The 19,061-nt window shown below is 40.0% G+C and overlaps 2 protein-coding genes across 3 annotated transcripts; one reads left to right on the top strand and one right to left on the bottom strand.

The window, feature by feature from the left end:
- Positions 1-5,580: 5,580 nt before the first annotated feature.
- On the top strand, positions 5,581-6,893 carry LOC147302503 (uncharacterized). The gene is made up of 2 exons (XM_086281867.1): positions 5,581-5,595; positions 5,763-6,893. The coding sequence occupies exons 1-2, from the start codon at positions 5,581-5,583 to the stop codon at positions 6,891-6,893; spliced, it is 1,146 nt and encodes a 381-aa protein (XP_086137993.1).
- A 9,153-nt stretch (positions 6,894-16,046) lies between these two features.
- On the bottom strand, positions 16,047-18,557 carry LOC147302502 (inosine-uridine preferring nucleoside hydrolase-like). Of its 2 annotated transcripts, XM_086282671.1 has the most exons (6): positions 18,498-18,557; positions 17,652-17,829; positions 17,384-17,563; positions 16,495-16,606; positions 16,242-16,378; positions 16,047-16,091 (listed from the first exon to the last, which is right to left on the bottom strand). In XM_086282671.1, exons 2-6 carry the CDS (start codon positions 17,826-17,828, stop codon positions 16,074-16,076), a joined length of 624 nt encoding a protein of 207 aa, XP_086138797.1. In that variant the 5' UTR covers position 17,829; positions 18,498-18,557; the 3' UTR covers positions 16,047-16,073. The 2 variants fall into 2 exon arrangements, with proteins under 2 accessions (XP_086138797.1, XP_086138796.1); XM_086282670.1 differs by lacking the exon at positions 16,047-16,091 and having other exon boundaries at positions 16,121-16,378.
- Positions 18,558-19,061: the final 504 nt, after the last annotated feature.

Raw genomic sequence — 19,061 nt, 5'->3', positions numbered from 1 at the left:
CCTGTTCCGTGACGCCAATTGAAGGATACAAAAAAAACAACAACAGCAATAGAATAATATTAAACACAAAGTGAACCCGTCTTCCTTCATTAAATAGGTTCTTTTAGATGTTAAGGAGGAATTGACTTAACCAGGCTGGCGGAGAATGAAGACAACCGGACACCTGCTGCAGATGGGGAATCAGTGAACTTTTATTGAGACAGAGACAACCTCTCAACACAGCTCACATCAAGAGATTCCTAATATTTGCTGTGAGGATGGGTATATATTCTCTAAAACTTACAGGAGGGGGTTGTGAGGAAAGTGCTGCATTAGCAGAAAAAACAACTCCATAAAAGGAAATCGGCCTTGGGTGTTCTAGTCTCTTCGCTTGCAGATATCTTGCACCTGCAGGATGAGGCGATCGCTTCTTATCGCTCTCAAGGCCAAAGTCGTGAGCACATTTTTATTACACAGTTGCACAGTAACTTTAAAGCTGAACAATATCTAAAGCTGAATAATGTTTGATCAGGTTATATTTTCTTCAGTTCTCAGTTTATTTGATATTGACAAAAGTTAGTGAGTTTTGTCTGTTCTTCTGTAAAACAAACTAAGATTTATTTTTAGAATTAATATTTTGTTTCTAAGTGGAATTGACAATTTAGTCGTCTGTTTCGTTTGTTCTATTTTGAAACTTAAACGCTTTAACGGCTGCCTTTTGTGTAGTTTGCAATATTTGCCTTTATTTATCTGAAAAAGTCTCATGTTCCTTAAGTACATCTACCCTGTTGAACTTATTATGGGAAATAAATATTTAAATAAAAACAAGCTGCTGATTATTTCACATTTTACTTGTGAGCAACGGCACATTTAAATCTTACAAATATAGTTATTTGGCTTATATCGTGATAGATATCGTTATCGCCTGAAATGAAAAAAACACATCGTGATATGAAAAAATCTTATATCGCCCAGCTCTAAGGTAACCTAACACTGACCATGAACGCCACAATCACTGTGCGCCAGTCCAACACAGTGCTTTACTGTGGACTCACCACAGTACTGCAAACTAAAGTGTTTATCTTCCAGTCCAATCCAATCCATCTTTATTGAGAAAGCACTTTAAAATACCCAGGACAAAACCAAAGTGCTGTACAGTAAATGAGTTAAGAACAATAGAATAAAACATAACAGTAAAAAAATAAAACACATAATACATAAAAAATTTAAACAGCCCTATATTTAAAAACAAGATAAAACAGCAAAAATAAACTAAAAAACTCAAACTAAAAACCAACATCTTACAAGGTGTCAAAGGTCAGGGTGAAGAGATGAGTTTTCAGGAGTGATTTAAGAACAGGCAGAGAAGAAGCCTGTCTAATCTCTAAAGGCAGATCGTGTCACAGTTTCAGAGATGCTACAGCAAAAGCACGATGTCCTCTAAGTTTGCGCTCAGTCCTGGGAACATTCAGGAACAGCTGATCAGCTGACCTGAGACAGCGGGTGGGTTTATAAGACTGTGGCAGCTCAGAGAGTTAAGATGCAGCTAGGTCATGGAGAGCTTTAAAGGCAAATAAAAGAATTTTTAAATGAATGCCAAAAGAAATGGGCAGCCAGTGAAGTGAAGCTAAAATAGGGGAGATGTGCTCAAACCTTCGAGTGCCAGTTAAAACACAAGCTGCAGCATTTTGCACCCTCCGTAAACGAGCAGTGGCGTGTCTAGAAATCTTTTGTTGGGGGGGCCAGGTAGGGGCACAGATTTGGAGAAGGGTGGCAGATGTAATTGTCAGATAATGTTAAAAACAATTCTACCAACCGTTAACCATAATTCAATAACCCTGTAAACCTAATAAGCGAATGCGCTTTTAACTCTTATTAGAATGAGATTTTAACCACTACGGTGCAAAGTTTTTAGATACTGCGTTGATAAAGTACAAGAGATACAATCAGTCAGTGTTTATTCAGCAGTCAAGGACATCAATATTTGCATAGTATTTTTACTGACATGTAGTGCACATATGTTTTGGGCAAAAACATTTTTGAATATTAAAATACGAACATTTTAACATACAATTGGTAAATTAGCCAATGCCAATGCAAAACCAATGCCTATTAAAAAAAGAAGATAATCTTCTCACAAACTGGTGTTTGATTTTGAAACAGGAAAAAAGTGTGGAAACAACTGAAAAGACTAACATTTGAATAACACCTGAAAGCAAGTAAATACTTTCTATGCTGCCTTATGGTAAACTTTGGTAATATTGATAAAGAACAACACTGGCTGATGATGAAATACAGTCAGCTGGCATGGTGACACTGCCAGTATTAACCTGCAGAGCTGGACTGGGACAAAAAATTGGGCATTTTCACTACAGACCAGCCCACCAGGTATTAAAGCCATAAAGCCTTTGAATGAAAACAAACGCTGTTGTGACAGTGATGTACACTGTCTTTTTGGTATATGTATGATTTCTATACATTTTACGTCAGATAAAAACTTTGTTCGCAAGATTCAGATAATTATTTAATAAAAGCTAAATATTTGAAATGAGAATAAAAAAGAAAAGTATTTCTTTGTGCCCCCCTCTCCCTGTTAATGCCCTACCTGGCCCCCTGGCAACACTTTGCTAGATCCGCCCCTGCACAGTTACCAGCTGTTAGCTACATAAAAAAAGGATGCTGGTGTTATTTGTCTCTCAGAAACAGTTCATAACTTCCCTTCAACTCATTCATGTCACCTAAAAGGTAAACCTGTTTCTCCATCACTGTTCAGCTCTGATGATTCAGTAAGGACATCTCCTGGTTTCATCTTCATGTTTCCCTCTCACCACATATACAAACCGATATCATGACCAGCAGCTTTACAGCTGTGGCTCCAGCAAACATCAGCTGATACTAGAAATTAATATTAAATAAATTCTAACAACAGCTGATCAAGCTTAAACGTGCTGCTGTTGTTTAGCGCGACATCCGCTGGTTTCCAATGATCAGCTGATCGGCTTTTCTCTCTTGTTTATTTATCTCCCACTTTGCGCCAGAAACAGGAATCAGAATCAATAAAGTATTCTGATTCCTGTTTCTGGCGCAAAGTGGGAGATAAATAAACAAGAGAGAAAAGCCGATCAGCTGATCATTGATCAGTTTCATGATCAAAGTAGCAACAGAAGAGGGAGGGGGGGGGGGGGGGGGGGATAAGAGAAGAGGCAGCTGTGCAGCGTAAAGACAGAATAACTCCAGCTTTGTGTCTTTTCCCATTCTAGCTAAAGTACGGGACAAACTGCATCTCTTCTCAGCTCAATACGAAACACGTAATATTTTCTCTGAATGAGGGACCATTCCATTTTTTAAGGAGCCGTTGGCAACTCTACTAACTAACCTTATGAATAAAATAAAGTTCACTATCAGTAACATCATAGCAACCGAACAGCTGTATAGAAACTCCTTCATGCTAGCTCACGCAGTACGAGTTATTGTAACTGACTGTAAAAAGTCAGCACAACGAAAATAAACTCCACCTAAACTTGGTTTATATCTGACCCAGATAGACTGCAGGTCATAACTTCTTACCTGAAGTTCAGTTCACCGCCTCCGGCCTCTGCTCCTCGTGCCTTTCCGTCATCCACCTGCCAGCGTGTTGCATCTGCTGGCCTCCACCACTTGCTAATGTTACTGAATCTGTGGAAGCTCCGCAATAGCCACCACCAAACAATTGAGTTATTTTTACACATCTCCCAGCATCTGGCCAATCCACCACCTTTCAGTGTTTATACTGTTACGGGGAAAAAATGAAAAAAAAAACAAAACATTGGCCCATAAAAACGAAAAATCACCATCGGCCCACCAGGCAAATGCCCAGTATGCCCGATGGCCAGTCCAACTATGTCCTCTGGGCTGGATGGTCGCGGATGAAAAGCTTTGGTGCATTACCGTGAGGCGAAGGCCATCCATCACAGCTTTTTTGGGTTAGATAAATGAAAACTATGTTTTTGTAATAATTCCTGTGACTCCTCCTGCTTTTTCAACTCAGCCCATCACACGTCTATGTCTCTCCTTGTTTCATCTTTTATTATGAAAGGGTTGTGTTTCCATGCTCAGTGTGTTTCATTTTGCTTCCCCTGTGGTGTCAGGTTCATTTGTGTCAGCTGTGTTTCCACTTCCCCTTTTATTTTCTGTGTATTTAAGTCCGCTGTCTTCCTCTGGTCAGTGCTGGTGCGTCTGTTTTCCTCCATTCACGTTATTCCGGGTTTCAGGTTATCTCCTGATTCTGTTTAGGTCCATGTTCATGTTCATGTTCATGTTTTTTCATCAGAGTTTCTCGCATGCACCTCCTCGGATTCATGTTCATGTTTTTCCTGTCATAGTTGTCATAGTCATACCGAGTTATTCCCAGTGTAGGTTTTAGTTTTAGTTGTCGCCCCTGTTTGCTGGGCCTTGTTTTGTGTTCATGTTTTTTCAACCTAATAAATGATTTGATTTTTGTTAAGATTCAGTTCCATCTCTCCCTTGTCTGCTTTCGGGTTCATATTGCAATCACATCAGCCACCGTGACAATAAACTTATTTTGATTTTTAACTTTCTTTATTTTTTCAACAATATTATGTATATATAAACATTTTGCATCTTACAATATAAAGCCTGGATCCTGCACATATTGCACTTTGAACTTGAAGTGTGTTGTCTGTTTATTGGAGATTGTACTACTTGAATTCATTATCCTGGTGATATAACACATTAATTCTCCATTTGGAATCAATATAGTATATAATACAGTATCTGTCTATCCATCTATATAGCTATTGAATTGAACTGGAGTGAATGGAAGAGAATTAAATAATGGATTTCATGTTTATGTTTATCTATGTTGTAACAGTGACGACTTGAGACATCTGTTTGGCACTATATGAAGAGAATTAAATAAAATTTAAATGAAAATGATATTAACTGTATTTATACATTTTATATTTTTGTATGAGACACTGTCAGTGTGCTGTTATATAACTCAGGTATTTTTAAGGCCTGACTGGTGGCATTGGTGCCCATTGCTTTACTGTGCTGTTGGATGTGTATGTGGGCTATCCCTTGTACCTGACATTTGACTGGGCATCACTGTGTTGCTATGGTATGATCCTGGTAGTTGTTGTTAATAAAACAATAACAAATTCAAATTCAAACATTGCTGCATTCTTCTGTCACTGAGGATTCCAAACCTGCACTCAGTCTCCTCATTACTTTGGTACTGAACAGACAAACTTTGGAGCTCCTGCAAACTTTATTCACAAACTGCAACTATTTTACACAAATCTGCGACTGACAACAAGCACAGAGACTTCAAACAATCACTGAAGTAAGGACTGAAAGATTTACTTTTAAGCAATAATGATTAAGACCTTTTTCGTAAGGTTGTTTTCCCTTGATTGCCAGCTGTTACTGTTTTTATCTTCATATCTTTCATATTTGTCCACCTAAACAATGCTTTAATGATACAGTTTGAGAAGTTTGATATGAATTTATCCAACTGACTTGAAAATGAAACTGACAACTGTCCTGTAATCTTACACAGAGAAACCAAATCCTGCGTCTTTGCCTTGAGAGACGCCTAAAATGGCTCGAGCTGTGGTAAGTTACCCTTCACTGTGTCTGTTTCTAAACATTCAATCGTGTGAATTTTTAAAGAAAAATCCAACAACAACAATAATAATATGTAACAGAGCAAAACGTCAGATGACTTGAATGTTCCTCTGCAACACAAGATCCCTTTGGCTCAAAGTCTGCTTCCTCCACAGGCAAAGGAGAAGCTCCCACACTCATCCGATGCAGACCGTTGTGCTCTGGACAATGAAGTTCCCGCTTTCATGTTCAGACCTATCAGTGCACCTGCATGTGAGCTCCCAAGTCCACCACCTGCTGATGCCAGCTTTCAGTCGAAGGACACAAACAAGATCATTCACCCAGATTTGAAAAATGATCGTTCATCCCTGGATGATGAAGTGACGTTTTTCATGTGTCCTGCTGATGTTCCTCTGCCTCCGAGACCTCCACCCACTGCAGAGTTACGTCTCTGCAGAAAGCGAAGATATTCTGCTGTTTTTTCTGTGGAGGATGAAGAGGAACATTTGATGCCTAAACGCATGAGGCTGATGAGTTCTGATGTTCCAGTTTCTTCAAGTCCTCCACCTGCTGATGACAGCTTTCATTCAAAGGACACAAACAAGATCATTCACCCAGATTTGAAAAATGATCGTTCATCCCTGGATGATGAAGTGGCGTTTTTCATGTGTCCTACTGATGTTCCTCTGCCTCCGAGACCTCCACCCACTGCAGAGTTACGTCTCTGCAGAAAGCGAAGATATTCTGCTGTTTTTTCTGTGGAGGATGAAGAGGAACATTTGATGCCTAAACGCATGAGGCTGATGAGTTCTGATGTTCCAGTTTCTTCAGTTCCTCCACCTGCTGATGCCAGCTTTCAGTCAAAGGACACAGACAAGATCATGCATCCAGATTTTAAATATGATTGTTCATCCCTGGATGATGATTTGGCCTTTTTAATGTCTCCTCTGCCTCTGACACCTCCACCCATTGCAGAGTTAGGTCTGGGCAGAAAGCGTAGATATTCAAGCGTTTTTTCTGTGGAGGATGAAGAGGAACCTTTGCCTCAGCCTAAACGCATGAGGCTGATGACTTGGGATGTCTCTAAGTCTCCAGCTGCTGAAAAGAAGTATGTTTGCTTTCCGTGTCCTGAAGATAAGAGGTCTGAGTTACCTCTCAGCTCCCCCCAAGGCCATCCACCATCACCGGTCAATAATAATGACACTGACCAGTGTACCATTCTGCTGCCTCCTGAAATCCCAGTACCTCCAAGTCCTGCCCCTGTTGGAGTTCTAGAAACTGTTGACTTTCCTTGTGTTGATAATTAAATACGTGTTTGTAATAAATTTTTGAGCAAATACATGTTGAAATGATTCGGTTGCTTATGATGGTTATAATTATCCAAACAGTATTATTCCTAAGAAGATCTTTACTTTTTCTACTTATTTTCTCCATGAACTATTTTGATGTCTATTTTGAAGATCCACTCATATCGTGACAGTATGCTTATTCTCAGTAGAGTGTATAGCCACATCTGAAGAAAGAATAAATTAAAGTCACTCATTAACAACTTACCACATACGCCGGAGCTGAGTTCAAGATGTAAGCAGACGTTTCACAGATATCTTGGTTGTCTTTCCATTTCCTACACTAACAGTATCCTGAGAATTGTCTTATACAGCTGATATAAAGGTGAAATTTGATGACTTAATCGAAGCATCATCAGCTTAAATGCAAATGAATCCACTGTACTGTACTGAACAGACAAACCTTGGAGCTCCTGCAAACTTTATTCACAAACTGCAACTATTTTACACAAATCTGCGACTGACAACAAGCACAGAGACTTCAAACAATCACTGAAGTAAGGACTGAAAGATTTACTTTTAAACAATAATGATTAAGACCTTTTTCGTAAGGTTGTTTTCCCTTGATTGCCAGCTGTTACTGTTTTTATCTTCATATCTTTCATATTTGTCCACCTAAACAATGCTTTAATGATACAGTTTGAGAAGTTTGATATGAATTTATCCAACTGACTTGAAAATGAAACTGACAACTGTCCTGTAATCTTACACAGAGAAACCAAATCCTGCGTCTTTGCCTTGACAGACGCCTAAAATGGCTCGAGCTGTGGTAAGTTACCCTTCACTGTGTCTGTTTCTAAACATTAAATCGTGTGAATTTTTAAAGAAAAATCCAACAACAACAATAATAATATGTAACAGAGCAAAACGTCAGATGACTTGAATGTTCCTCTGCAACACAAGATCCCTTTGGCTCAAAGTCTGCCTCCTCCACAGGCAAAGGAGAAGCTCCCACACTCATCCGATGCAGACCGTTGTGCTCTGGACAATGAAGTTCCCGCTTTCATGTTCAGACCTATCAGTGCACCTGCATGTGAGCTCCCAAGTCCACCACCTGCTGATGCCAGCTTTCATTCAAAGGACACAAACAAGATCATTCACCCAGATTTGAAAAATGATCGTTCATCCCTGGATGATGAAGTGGCGTTTTTCATGTGTCCTACTGATGTTCCTCTGCCTCCGAGACCTCCACCCACTGCAGAGTTACGTCTCTGCAGAAAGCGCAGATATTCTGCTGTTTTTTCTGTGGAGGATGAAGAGGAACATTTGATGCCTAAACGCATGAGGCTGATGAGTTCTGATGTTCCAGTTTCTTCAGTTCCTCCACCTGCTGATGCCAGCTTTCAGTCAAAGGACACAGACAAGATCATGCATCCAGATTTTAAATATGATTGTTCATCCCTGGATGATGATTTGGCCTTTTTAATGTCTCCTCTGCCTCTGACACCTCCACCCATTGCAGAGTTAGGTCTGGGCAGAAAGCGTAGATATTCTGCTGTTTTTTCTGTGGAGGATGAAGAGGAACCTTTGCCTCAGCCTAAACGCATGAGGCTGATGACTTGGGATGTCTCTAAGTCTCCAGCTGCTGAAAAGAAGTATGTTTGCTTTCCGTGTCCTGAAGATAAGAGGTCTGAGTTACCTCTCAGCTCCCCCCAAGGCCATCCACCATCACCGGTCAATAATAATGACACTGACCAGTGTACCATTCTGCTGCCTCCTGAAATCCCAGTACCTCCAAGTCCTGCCCCTGTTGGAGTTCTAGAAACTGTTGACTTTCCTTGTGTTGATAATTAAATACGTGTTTGTAATAAATTTTTGAGCAAATACATGTTGAAATGATTCAGTTGCTTATGATGGTTATAATTATCCAAACAGTATTATTCCTAAGAAGATCTTTACTTTTTCTACTTATTTTCTCCATGAACTATTTTGATGTCTATTTTGAAGATCCACTCATATCGTGACAGTATGCTTATTCTCAGTAGAGTGTATAGCCACATCTGAAGAAAGAATAAATTAAAGTCACTCATTAACAACTTACCACATACGCCGGAGCTGAATTCAAGATGTAAGCAGACGTTTCACAGATATCTTGGTTGTCTTTCCATTTCCTACACTAACAGTATCCTGAGAATTGTCTTATACAGCTGATATAAAGGTGAAATTTGATGACTTAATCGAAGCATCATCAGCTTAAATGCAAATGAATCCACTGTGCGCCAGTCCAACACAGTGCTTTACTGTGAACTCACCACAGTACTGCAAACTAAAGTGTTTATCTTCCAGTCCAATCCAATCCATCTTTATTGAGAAAGCACTTTAAAATACCCAACAATAGAATAAAACTTAACAGTAAGAAAATAAAACACATAATACATAAAAAATTTAAACAGCCCTATATTTAAAAACAAGATAAAACAGCAAAAATAAACTAAAAAACTCAAACTAAAAACCAACATCTTACAAGGTGTCAAAGGTCAGGGTGAAGAGATGAGTTTTCAGGAGTGATTTAAGAACAGGCAGAGAAGAAGCCTGTCTAATCTCTAAAGGCAGATCGTGTCACAGTTTCAGAGATGCTACAGCAAAAGCACGATGTCCTCTAAGTTTGCGCTCAGTCCTGGGAACATTCAGGAACAGCTGATCAGCTGACCTGAGACAGCGGGTGGGTTTATAAGACTGTGGCAGCTCAGAGAGTTAAGATGCAGCTAGGTCATGGAGAGCTTTAAAGGCAAATAAAAGAATTTTAAAATGAATGCCAAAAGAAATGGGCAGCCAGTGAAGTGAAGCTAAAATAGGGGAGATGTGCTCAAACCTTCGAGTGCCAGTTAAAACACAAGCTGCAGCATTTTGCACCCTCCGTAAACGAGCAGTGGCGTGTCTAGAAATCTTTTGTTGGGGGGGCCAGGTAGGGGCACAGATTTGGAGAAGGGTGGCAGATGTAATTGTCAGATAATGTTAAAAACAATTCTACCAACCGTTAACCATAATTCAATAACCCTGTAAACCTAATAAGCGAATGCGCTTTTAACTCTTATTAGAATGAGATTTTAACCACTACGGTGCAAAGTTTTTAGATACTGCGTTGATAAAGTACAAGAGATACAATCAGTCAGTGTTTATTCAGCAGTCAAGGACATCAATATTTGCATAGTATTTTTACTGACATGTAGTGCACATATGTTTTGGGCAAAAACATTTTTGAATATTAAAATACGAACATTTTAACATACAATTGGTAAATTAGCCAATGCCAATGCAAAACCAATGCCTATTAAAAAAAGAAGATAATCTTCTCACAAACTGGTGTTTGATTTTGAAACAGGAAAAAAGTGTGGAAACAACTGAAAAGACTAACATTTGAATAACACCTGAAAGCAAGTAAATACTTTATATGCTGCCTTATGGTAAACTTTGGTAATATTGATAAAGAACAACACTGGCTGATGATGAAATACAGTCAGCTGGCATGGTGACACTGCCAGTATTAACCTGCAGGGCTGGACTGGGACAAAAAATTGGGCATTTTCACTACAGACCAGCCCACCAGGTATTAAAGCCATAAAGCCTTTGAATGAAAACAAACGCTGTTGTGACAGTGATGTACACTGTCTTTTTGGTATATGTATGATCTCTATACATTTTACGTCAGATAAAAACTTTGTTCGCAAGATTCAGATAATTATTTAATAAAAGCTAAATATTTGAAATGAGAATAAAAAAGAAAAGTATTTCTTTGTGCCCCCCTCTCCCTGTTAAAGCCCTACCTGGCCCCCTGGCAACACTTTGCTAGATCCGCCCCTGCACAGTTACCAGCTGTCAGCTACTTAGAAAAAGGATGCTGGTGTTATTTGTCTCTCAGAAACAGTTCATAACTTCCCTTCAACTCATTCATGTCACCTAAAAGGTAAACCTGTTTCTCCATCACTGTTCAGCTCTGATGATTCAGTAAGGACATCTCCTGGTTTCATCTTCATGTTTCCCTCTCACCACATATCCAAACCGATATCATGACCAGCAGCTTTTACAGCTGTGGCTCCAGCAAACATCAGCTGATACTAGAAATTAATATTAAATAAATTCTAACAACAGCTGATCAAGCTTAAACGTACTGCTGTTGTTTAGTGCGACATCCGCTGGTTTCCTCTTTCTGGCGCAAAGTGGGCAATAAATAAACAAGAGAGACGATCAGCTGATCATTGATCAGTTTCATGATTAAAGTAGCAACATAAGAGGGGGGGGGAGAGATAAGAGAAGAGGCAGCTGTGCAGCGTAAAGACAGAATAACTCCAGCTTTGTGTCTTTTCCCATTCTAGCTAAAGTACGGGACAAACTGTGTCTCTTCTCAGCTCAATACGAAACCCGTAATATTTTCTCTGAATGAGGGACCATTCCATTTTTTAAGGAGCCGTTGGCAACTCTACTAACTAACCTTATGAATAAAATAAAGTTCACTATCAGTAACATCATAGCAACCGAACAGCTGTATAGAAACTCCGTCATGCTAGCTAGTACACAGTGCGAGTTATTGTAACTGACTGTAAAAAGTCAGCACAACGAAAATAAACTCCACCTAAACTTGGTTTATATCTGACCCAGATAGACTGCAGGTCATAACTTCTTACCTCAAGTTCAGTTCACCTGATACTCGAACCGGCGGCCGCCTCAGGTCTCTGCTCCTCCTGCCTCCCCTTCCCTCATCCACCTGTTGCCTCTGTGGAAGCCCCGCCATAGCCACCACCAAACAACTGAGTTATTTTTACACATCGGCCAGCATCTGGCCAATCCACCACCTCTCATTGTTCATGCCGTTACAAAAAATAAATAAATAAGTCATCAGCCCACTTTGCAAATGTCCGATGGCTAGTCCAGCTATGTTAACTTGTTAATCTTTCGCTGAAAAAATGTTTTCTGTGGTGCCGTCTTTCGTACTTGGCTCTCCTACCTTTGCTAACATGATGCTCATAGTGCAGAAGTCGCTGCTGCATTCACTTACCCTCGGACATCTGAGCTTCACTGTGAAACCATAATCGTACATTTGATATTTCATTAAATTTTATTGTTTTAGCTTCAGGGTGGCACCTGGGGTGGCCTGTGCCCCCCAGGCCACCCCGCTGGACACGCCACTGCTTTGTGTTCTGGCTGTTTGCTTTTGTTTTGTGCGTGTTTATTTTATCTGAAAACGGGAAAAACTTAAAATGTCATAAATCTGCTTTTCATAATATAAATATCATTAAATAACTTTAGAAAAACTTCCATTTGACTCTTTACATTTAATGTTATAAAAATATATCTTATTTTTTTAATTAATCTTAAAATGTTAGTCTGCAAAATGTGCAGCAATTTAATTTATTTATTCTCTTTAGCTGGTAGTTGGTGGGGCCCAGGTAGACTGTATAACTGCATCTCTACCAGTGTCTCTGCACTCCAGCGTCCTCTGTGCCATGTGAAGGGATTTTCCTTAAGGCAGGAGAAATTATCTCCACGAAAGGAACAGGTTTGGTCACCGCACAGTGAAACAAATTCTCTTCTTAAATAAAAATGAAAAAGGGTTACCTTAAATGCATCATGTTTTTAATTTACAAGTTCATAAGTATTTTCCTTTTCCAGTTCACAATCAATTCTACCCCCAGGTCAAAAATATGTATAGGAAAATGTCCCTAATATAATATTATTTATAAATACACCCGTCCGGCGATTAATTGCATAAGTACAAGGAGGCGGGACCTCAGAGCAGAAACATACTCCATAATGTGTTGTACATTATTTTATGTATATTATATGTAGCGTGGTATTTTTCAATCATTGTATTTACCAACATCAAGAAGTCACAAGCAAAGAAAGACCACGCCATTGTGCATGTTTAAATAAGGAAAGTTTACTGGTCAAAATTATGTATTAAAGAAATAAACAACATTTTTTTCACCCCCAAAAATACATATTTAAAGCAACACAGCGGTGGCCCAATATCAGACATGTTGTGATATTTTGATACCATGGTAGCATTTACAGGATATTGTTTTATTGTGATATTATACAGGAAAAGAGTTACTCAGTAAGGCCCATTTACAAGTTGTTTTTCTCTTTCTCTGTGACCCAAGAATTGATGTGTAGGAATCACAGGCTGGTACCCCAAGGTCGAAAATACCACAGAGACGAGACCACTTCCTTACTCCCATCCTCCCTTCCTTATCTTTTAGAAAAGAGCTTGTTAAAAAGCCAGGTGGTTTGTTTCAGAATTCACTAATGAAAGAACTCTGTATTCTATGTCTAGGAGTGTATTTTGCTGGGATGATCATAAATTGTAACTGAAGAGATAAACTACACAAAGGATACTTCTTTGCTCACAAGGCAGGAAGACGTTTCCTTATTTGGTCTGTACCGGTTTGAACTGAGAACCTGCTGACACACGAACCTTTTTCCTCTATATAAGCTGTTGTGTACTTAATAAACCTTTGAGTTGATTGTGGGAGAGCAATCTGAACAGTCTGTGTCACTTTGTTCTCCTAACTGCTCCCGGCGCTGTAACTAACCCGCTGAACGGCATACCTGAGTGTTACTTTGAATAATTAGGAGTCTTATAAGGAAAGGACAAAACTCTGCTTATCGGTGCTCACGCCTTGGAGGGAAACCGGGACGGAGATTTTCCCTTCAAGACAGAACTCCACTCTGTCGAGTGAGCAATCATAATGAAGCAGTTGGTTTTATTTTGTGGATTCAAGCTGCTCTTCATATTTTTGGCCACCAGATTTCACCAGAGAGGACTGTGTTGAAAAGCTTCGAGTAATGAACCGTTTTTCAATACAAGCTTCAGTGCTTCAGAAAGCTTCATTTGGCCATCACTACCTAAAACACCAAACTAGAAAAGGTCACTAACGACCACAATATAGTTTTATTGGTGCAACCTGCCAGCAATGCAACTATCACCTGAGAGCTTGCTCTGCCCCAGTGGTCCCAGATGCTCGTTGCTTTAAAAAAAACAAAACAAATCCACTCCAAATAAATTCGAGCCCAACAGAACACTTATCGCATGCACTAATTGTTTTAGTTCAGGAAATAATTGATGGCACTAAAATCACTCTTAATAAAACTTATTCACTGCAAATCCACACGGTGCACCTCTAAAAGACCTAATTCCCCTAAGGCAGGGGTGGGCAACTCCAGGCCTCGAGGGCCGGTGTCCCTGCAGGTTTTAGATGTGTCCTTGAACCAACACAGCTGATTTAAATGGCTAAATTAGCTCCCGCAGATCTCCAGAGGCCTGGTAACGAACTAATCATGTGATTCAGGTGTGTTGACCCAAGGTGAGATCTAAAACCTGCAGGACTAATATTGCACCAGCCCAGTAGAAATAAAAACAAACCCCGCATTAAAAAACAACAACACAGTTTTAAAAGTTGACCCTACTCTAAAACCAACTTGGGAGAAAAACGCAACGAAAAGGAGGAGGAAAAAACTGTGACAAATTCACATGTGCAGCCTGTCCTCCAGCAGACAACTGCGTTTGCTGCACACCTGGCTTGTCTTCTAAAACACTACTCGAACCTCTGCTGTAGAGGTTTAAAACAACCGCACTATTTGCAGGTAAATAAAATCATCTCATTTGTTTAATTCTACTTCTCTGGATATTACTGCATTACGCCCCCACATGAAGGCTAGGCGAAGAGGGTGGGGGACAGTAACAGTTGGATCCGGGTTGAAATGAAAAGGACGCCAGGCAGAGGGGTTTAACACAAAATAAATCTTTATTATAATTAATTAACCTAATAATCATAAAAGCAGTAACAACAGAAAGAGATGGTGGCTGCTTCAACTAAGATAACAACAAGGATTCAACAGAAAAAGACAGCAACGCTGCTCGACCGACCGACACAAAGGAAATCCAGCAAAAGCCTCTCCCACACCCACACTGCTCTCCTCCAGCTTATATCACCTCTGGAGGGTAATTGGTGGTAAGCGAGGGCAGATGAGCAGCAGGTGTGTCCTAAAGGAGAAGGCAGGGGCAGAGAGAAACAGGGGAGGGGCAATAAAGAAGGAGGAGGAGAGAGAGAGGACAACACCACGCCCACACACTCCCACAGCCTCACAGATGTAACATTCAACCGGGGTGCTGCAAAGGAGAGATTTTGCAGACTCAAATGCATGCTGGCATTCCCCTGACCACTCAAAAGGGATTTGGGGGCTACATAGCTTCGTCAAAGGGGCCACAACTACTGCAAAGTTCTTGCAAAAACAGCGATTGTATCCAGTCATGCCCAAGAACCGCTTTAGCTCCCGCCTAGTGGTTGGGGCCGGGTAGCTGAGGACAGCCTCGACTTTTACCTCCACCGGGCGAACCTGCCCAAAACCCACCTGCTTTCCCAGGTACGTGACTGTCGCTTTGGCAAACTCACACTTAGCGAGATTTAGAGTTAACGAGGCTTCGGCCAATCGCTGAAACATTGATTGTAGGATGGCCACATGCTCTTCCCACGTGTCCGTGTATATCACTACATCATCCAAGCACACATTACACTGAGGCACATCCCCCAACACCAGCTGCATTAAACGCTGAAATGTGGCTGGAGCATTTTTCATGCCAAACGCCATCACGGTGTACTGCATGAAATGGTCGGGTGTGACAAATGCAGAAATGTCGGAGGCTCTGGAGGTCAGAGGCACCTGCCAATACCCATTAAGAAGGTCCAGTTTGGAAATGTATTTGGCAGGACCTATATTGTCAATGCAATCCTCATTACGAGGAAGTGGAAAAGAATCAGAGACAGTCACTGCATTTACCTTCCGGTAGTCGGTGCAGAAACGTGGGGTGCCATCAGACACGTAAACACGGGGAGCTCCAAGGGCTGTGGCTTGGTTGTGCCAAACCGTTCTCCACTAAATAACTGACTTCCTTCTTCATCACCTCGCACTTTCCCATGGGACAGCGGTACGCATGCTGTTTGATTGGGGTTGCATCACCAACATTGATATCATGTTCACAGACATTAGTACGCGAGGGCACATCCCCAAAGAGAGAAGGGTAAGAGTGGAGTAGCCCAAGTACATCTTCGGACTGTGAAGGAAAAAGATGAGACAAATGGGCTGTTGCCTCTGCTAAATAAGCTGAATTCGCCAACCGTCTGATTTTTCAGTATGTACAGATAACTAGGTGTCACAGAAAGACTAAGGGAAAAAAAGACTGTAAGATATTTTCAAATACCACTTTATACACAAACTCAGTGTTAGCAGAGATCCTTTCAAACTTTAAAACTGTTCAGACATTATTCATTGGAACAGAACTGAAGCCCTCGTTCAGCTTGTTTCCCTCCTCACCCATGGCAGGCAGTTCCAGCAGGTGAACTCCCAGGTAGCGATGTAGGTTGGGCATGTGTAGCGGTCCAACACGATGTAAGCAGCCTCTGGGTCACACACAAAGTTAAACTCTCCACATATTGTGATGTTACCCCTGGCTGCACACAGAAACAAGCACAGTCACACACTCATTCTCATATATATCAGATATTTATAAGACTAAAATCACGAATGGATAATGAGAGACAGAGGAAATACTCTGTGAGGAGACCACCTTCAATGGTTCCCCCCATGATGTAGAGCGCCTTAAGCTTTTTAGGCAAGGAAGGGTCCAACTGCACTGCTGCAGCCAGGTTCATGAGGGGGGCAGTGGATATGAGGATCACCTGGAGGCAGGAGACAGAGTTGAATTGATGATTTTATTGCCTCCTAACCAACCTTTGAGCTGAAAACAAACCCTCAGTTGTAAAATAATAATTTTCCTTGAAAAGTTTTTTAAAGAATTATCATTTATAAATGTGTTTAGAATGAATTGAGAATTAAACTGGTTTGGTTGGCCCAGTGGTGCAGTTTGTCTATTAAGCACTTGAAACTTGATGAAAATTGACAGATAATTTTTACGACTTCCCAATTTAAACTGCATTGAAGCTTCAAGTTATGCTTTTTTATGTGTGTTTGGCAACTTTGTGATACTTCGCAACGAGTTGGCTTCTTTCACATCAAGTGCATTGTACCCTTTGCAATCCATAACCAACAGATGATATCATTGTGTCTACATCCATTTTTACTGGTCACCATGAAAAAGCAATTAAATCATTAGCTCTGGGTAAAACAAGTTTTTATTAGTCAAGTGATGCAATTTCATCTGTGGGAGTTCAACAATTTTCAGCTAAATGTCAACATATTTTTTTAGGAAGACTTCAAGGCATGTCTGCTGAAATAATCGGTGACTGGGCCTTTAAATAAAAAATTTGATCAGAACCACAAACCATTTACAAAAAGTGGGTAAATGTATTCATGTATTTTGAGATCACCTACTTCTCCACACAGCATTTTTACCCAACCCCTGTGTAAGCTACAACGTTCTTAGTGTACACATATCACAGGAAAATGAGGCTCTCAATTTTCATTCATGTAAGAAGCTTAATGGTGCAGACACTCACCTCTTTATCATTTGCGTTCACAAGGTCAATAATGGCCTGTTTGGCTTTTTTCTGCTGCACCAGATCCAGGCTTGGTGCGTGTGGATCTGGAACGTCCCCAAACCCGTCTGATCCAAAGAAATTATCTGCATGGTTTTCATGGTCCACCAAAGGCTTTGAGCAGCCACGGTACACTGGAATCTGTATGAGTATTATATGCTGGATGTAAGAACATATCTACGAACATATTCGTGTAGAAGGGCTCTCTTACAGCGTGACACAAACTTACGTCCAGCCTGTCGCAGACTTTCAGGACACGAAGGACATTTCTGAGGACATTCTCCACAGACGTGTTGCCATAGCAGCAGGTGATCCCCAAAACTTCCACATCAGGTGTGGAGAGGGCCATCATGATGGCAATAGCATCATCCACCCCAGCATCCACATCAATGATGAGCTTCTTCATCCTGTGTTTAACCACAGGATTCAAACCTGAAGAGTGATTATTTCTAATAATAATCCATTTTTGACCACATGTCTAACTGTAGCCTATCTCAGCTGTCAGATGGAGGGAAAGAGGCAAAAACACAGATAACTACAAATATTTTAAATAAACACAATACAGTGTTTTTCTCTTCACACTCTCAAAACCTTTCTCTCATAGCATAACTACATGTTTTGTAGCTTTCCTAAATATGAAGGTTAGATTGAAAGACTGCTTCAACTGTTTTATGGTAGAGGCAGGAGAATGTTTTAGATACAGCATTAAAATGTGTAGTGTTCAGTACAAATATCATAATTAGATCAGCTTTTAAAATATCTGGGATCTTCATTTTACAATATATATGAAAATAGTCGCTTGCACAAAGATTTTGAAAAATGTTCATGAACAGGCAATTGACCTGCATCTGATTGTGGCAAGGTTAAAGAATTTTAAACAACAGTTTCCATTGTCAAAAAACAAAAAACAAATCAAAACACCACAAAATTATGCTTTTAGGTGCAATAAAAAGAAAGAAAGAAAAAAATAAGTGATTTCTGGGGGTTTTAAGAATTACATTTTAAAGATATGTTAACCTTCACAAATACTGTGAGATTCTGAAATTATTACTGAAATAAAATGTAAAATACTCACCTGGTAAATGGATTCTGGCAGATGTTTAGAGCTTAGTGATTGGAGCTGTGATAGCTGAATGCTATCAACTGAAGAGCAGCCAGCTTTATATAGGGAAGTGTTACATAAGTACATGGCTAACTCCACCTTCAGATATTCTTTAGGTGTTACAAATTTAGCTTTAATCGAGATTGTCCAAATTTCCGCTTGCTTGAATAAAGTGAAAAAATATTTTTGTCATGTAAATGAACAGCATTTAAAAAAATCACGCACAGAGAGGTGGGTTTGGTAAGTAGATTCTTAAGGTGTAACACTTGTATCCTTTGGTATCGACTAATGGGTGTTATCTTTGTATTAATGTTTAAGAAGATGGTTACAAAAGTGCTACCTGCTAAATTATATAAAAAGTGGCACACTAAGATAGACATTTTCACTTTTTATTGTCATACAGCAACAATTTAGATAATTTCGTCCACTCTCGTAGGTAAAATATGATGCTCTTTTATCTCTGCAGTTATTAAGCATGGGGGGTCTTGGTCTTTTTGCTAAACTGCATTCTTGACACTTTATTTCAGCAGGTATGAA

This window comes from Aulonocara sp. 'chitande type north' Nkhata Bay, linkage group LG23 (assembly GCF_057382095.1).
Source record: "Aulonocara sp. 'chitande type north' Nkhata Bay isolate Kocher_YH1m ecotype deep benthic linkage group LG23, A_spYH_male_GT1.1, whole genome shotgun sequence".
NCBI classification, from domain to species: Eukaryota; Metazoa; Chordata; class Actinopteri; order Cichliformes; family Cichlidae; genus Aulonocara; species Aulonocara sp. 'chitande type north' Nkhata Bay.
This window is presented reverse-complemented; position numbering and strand designations above follow the sequence as displayed.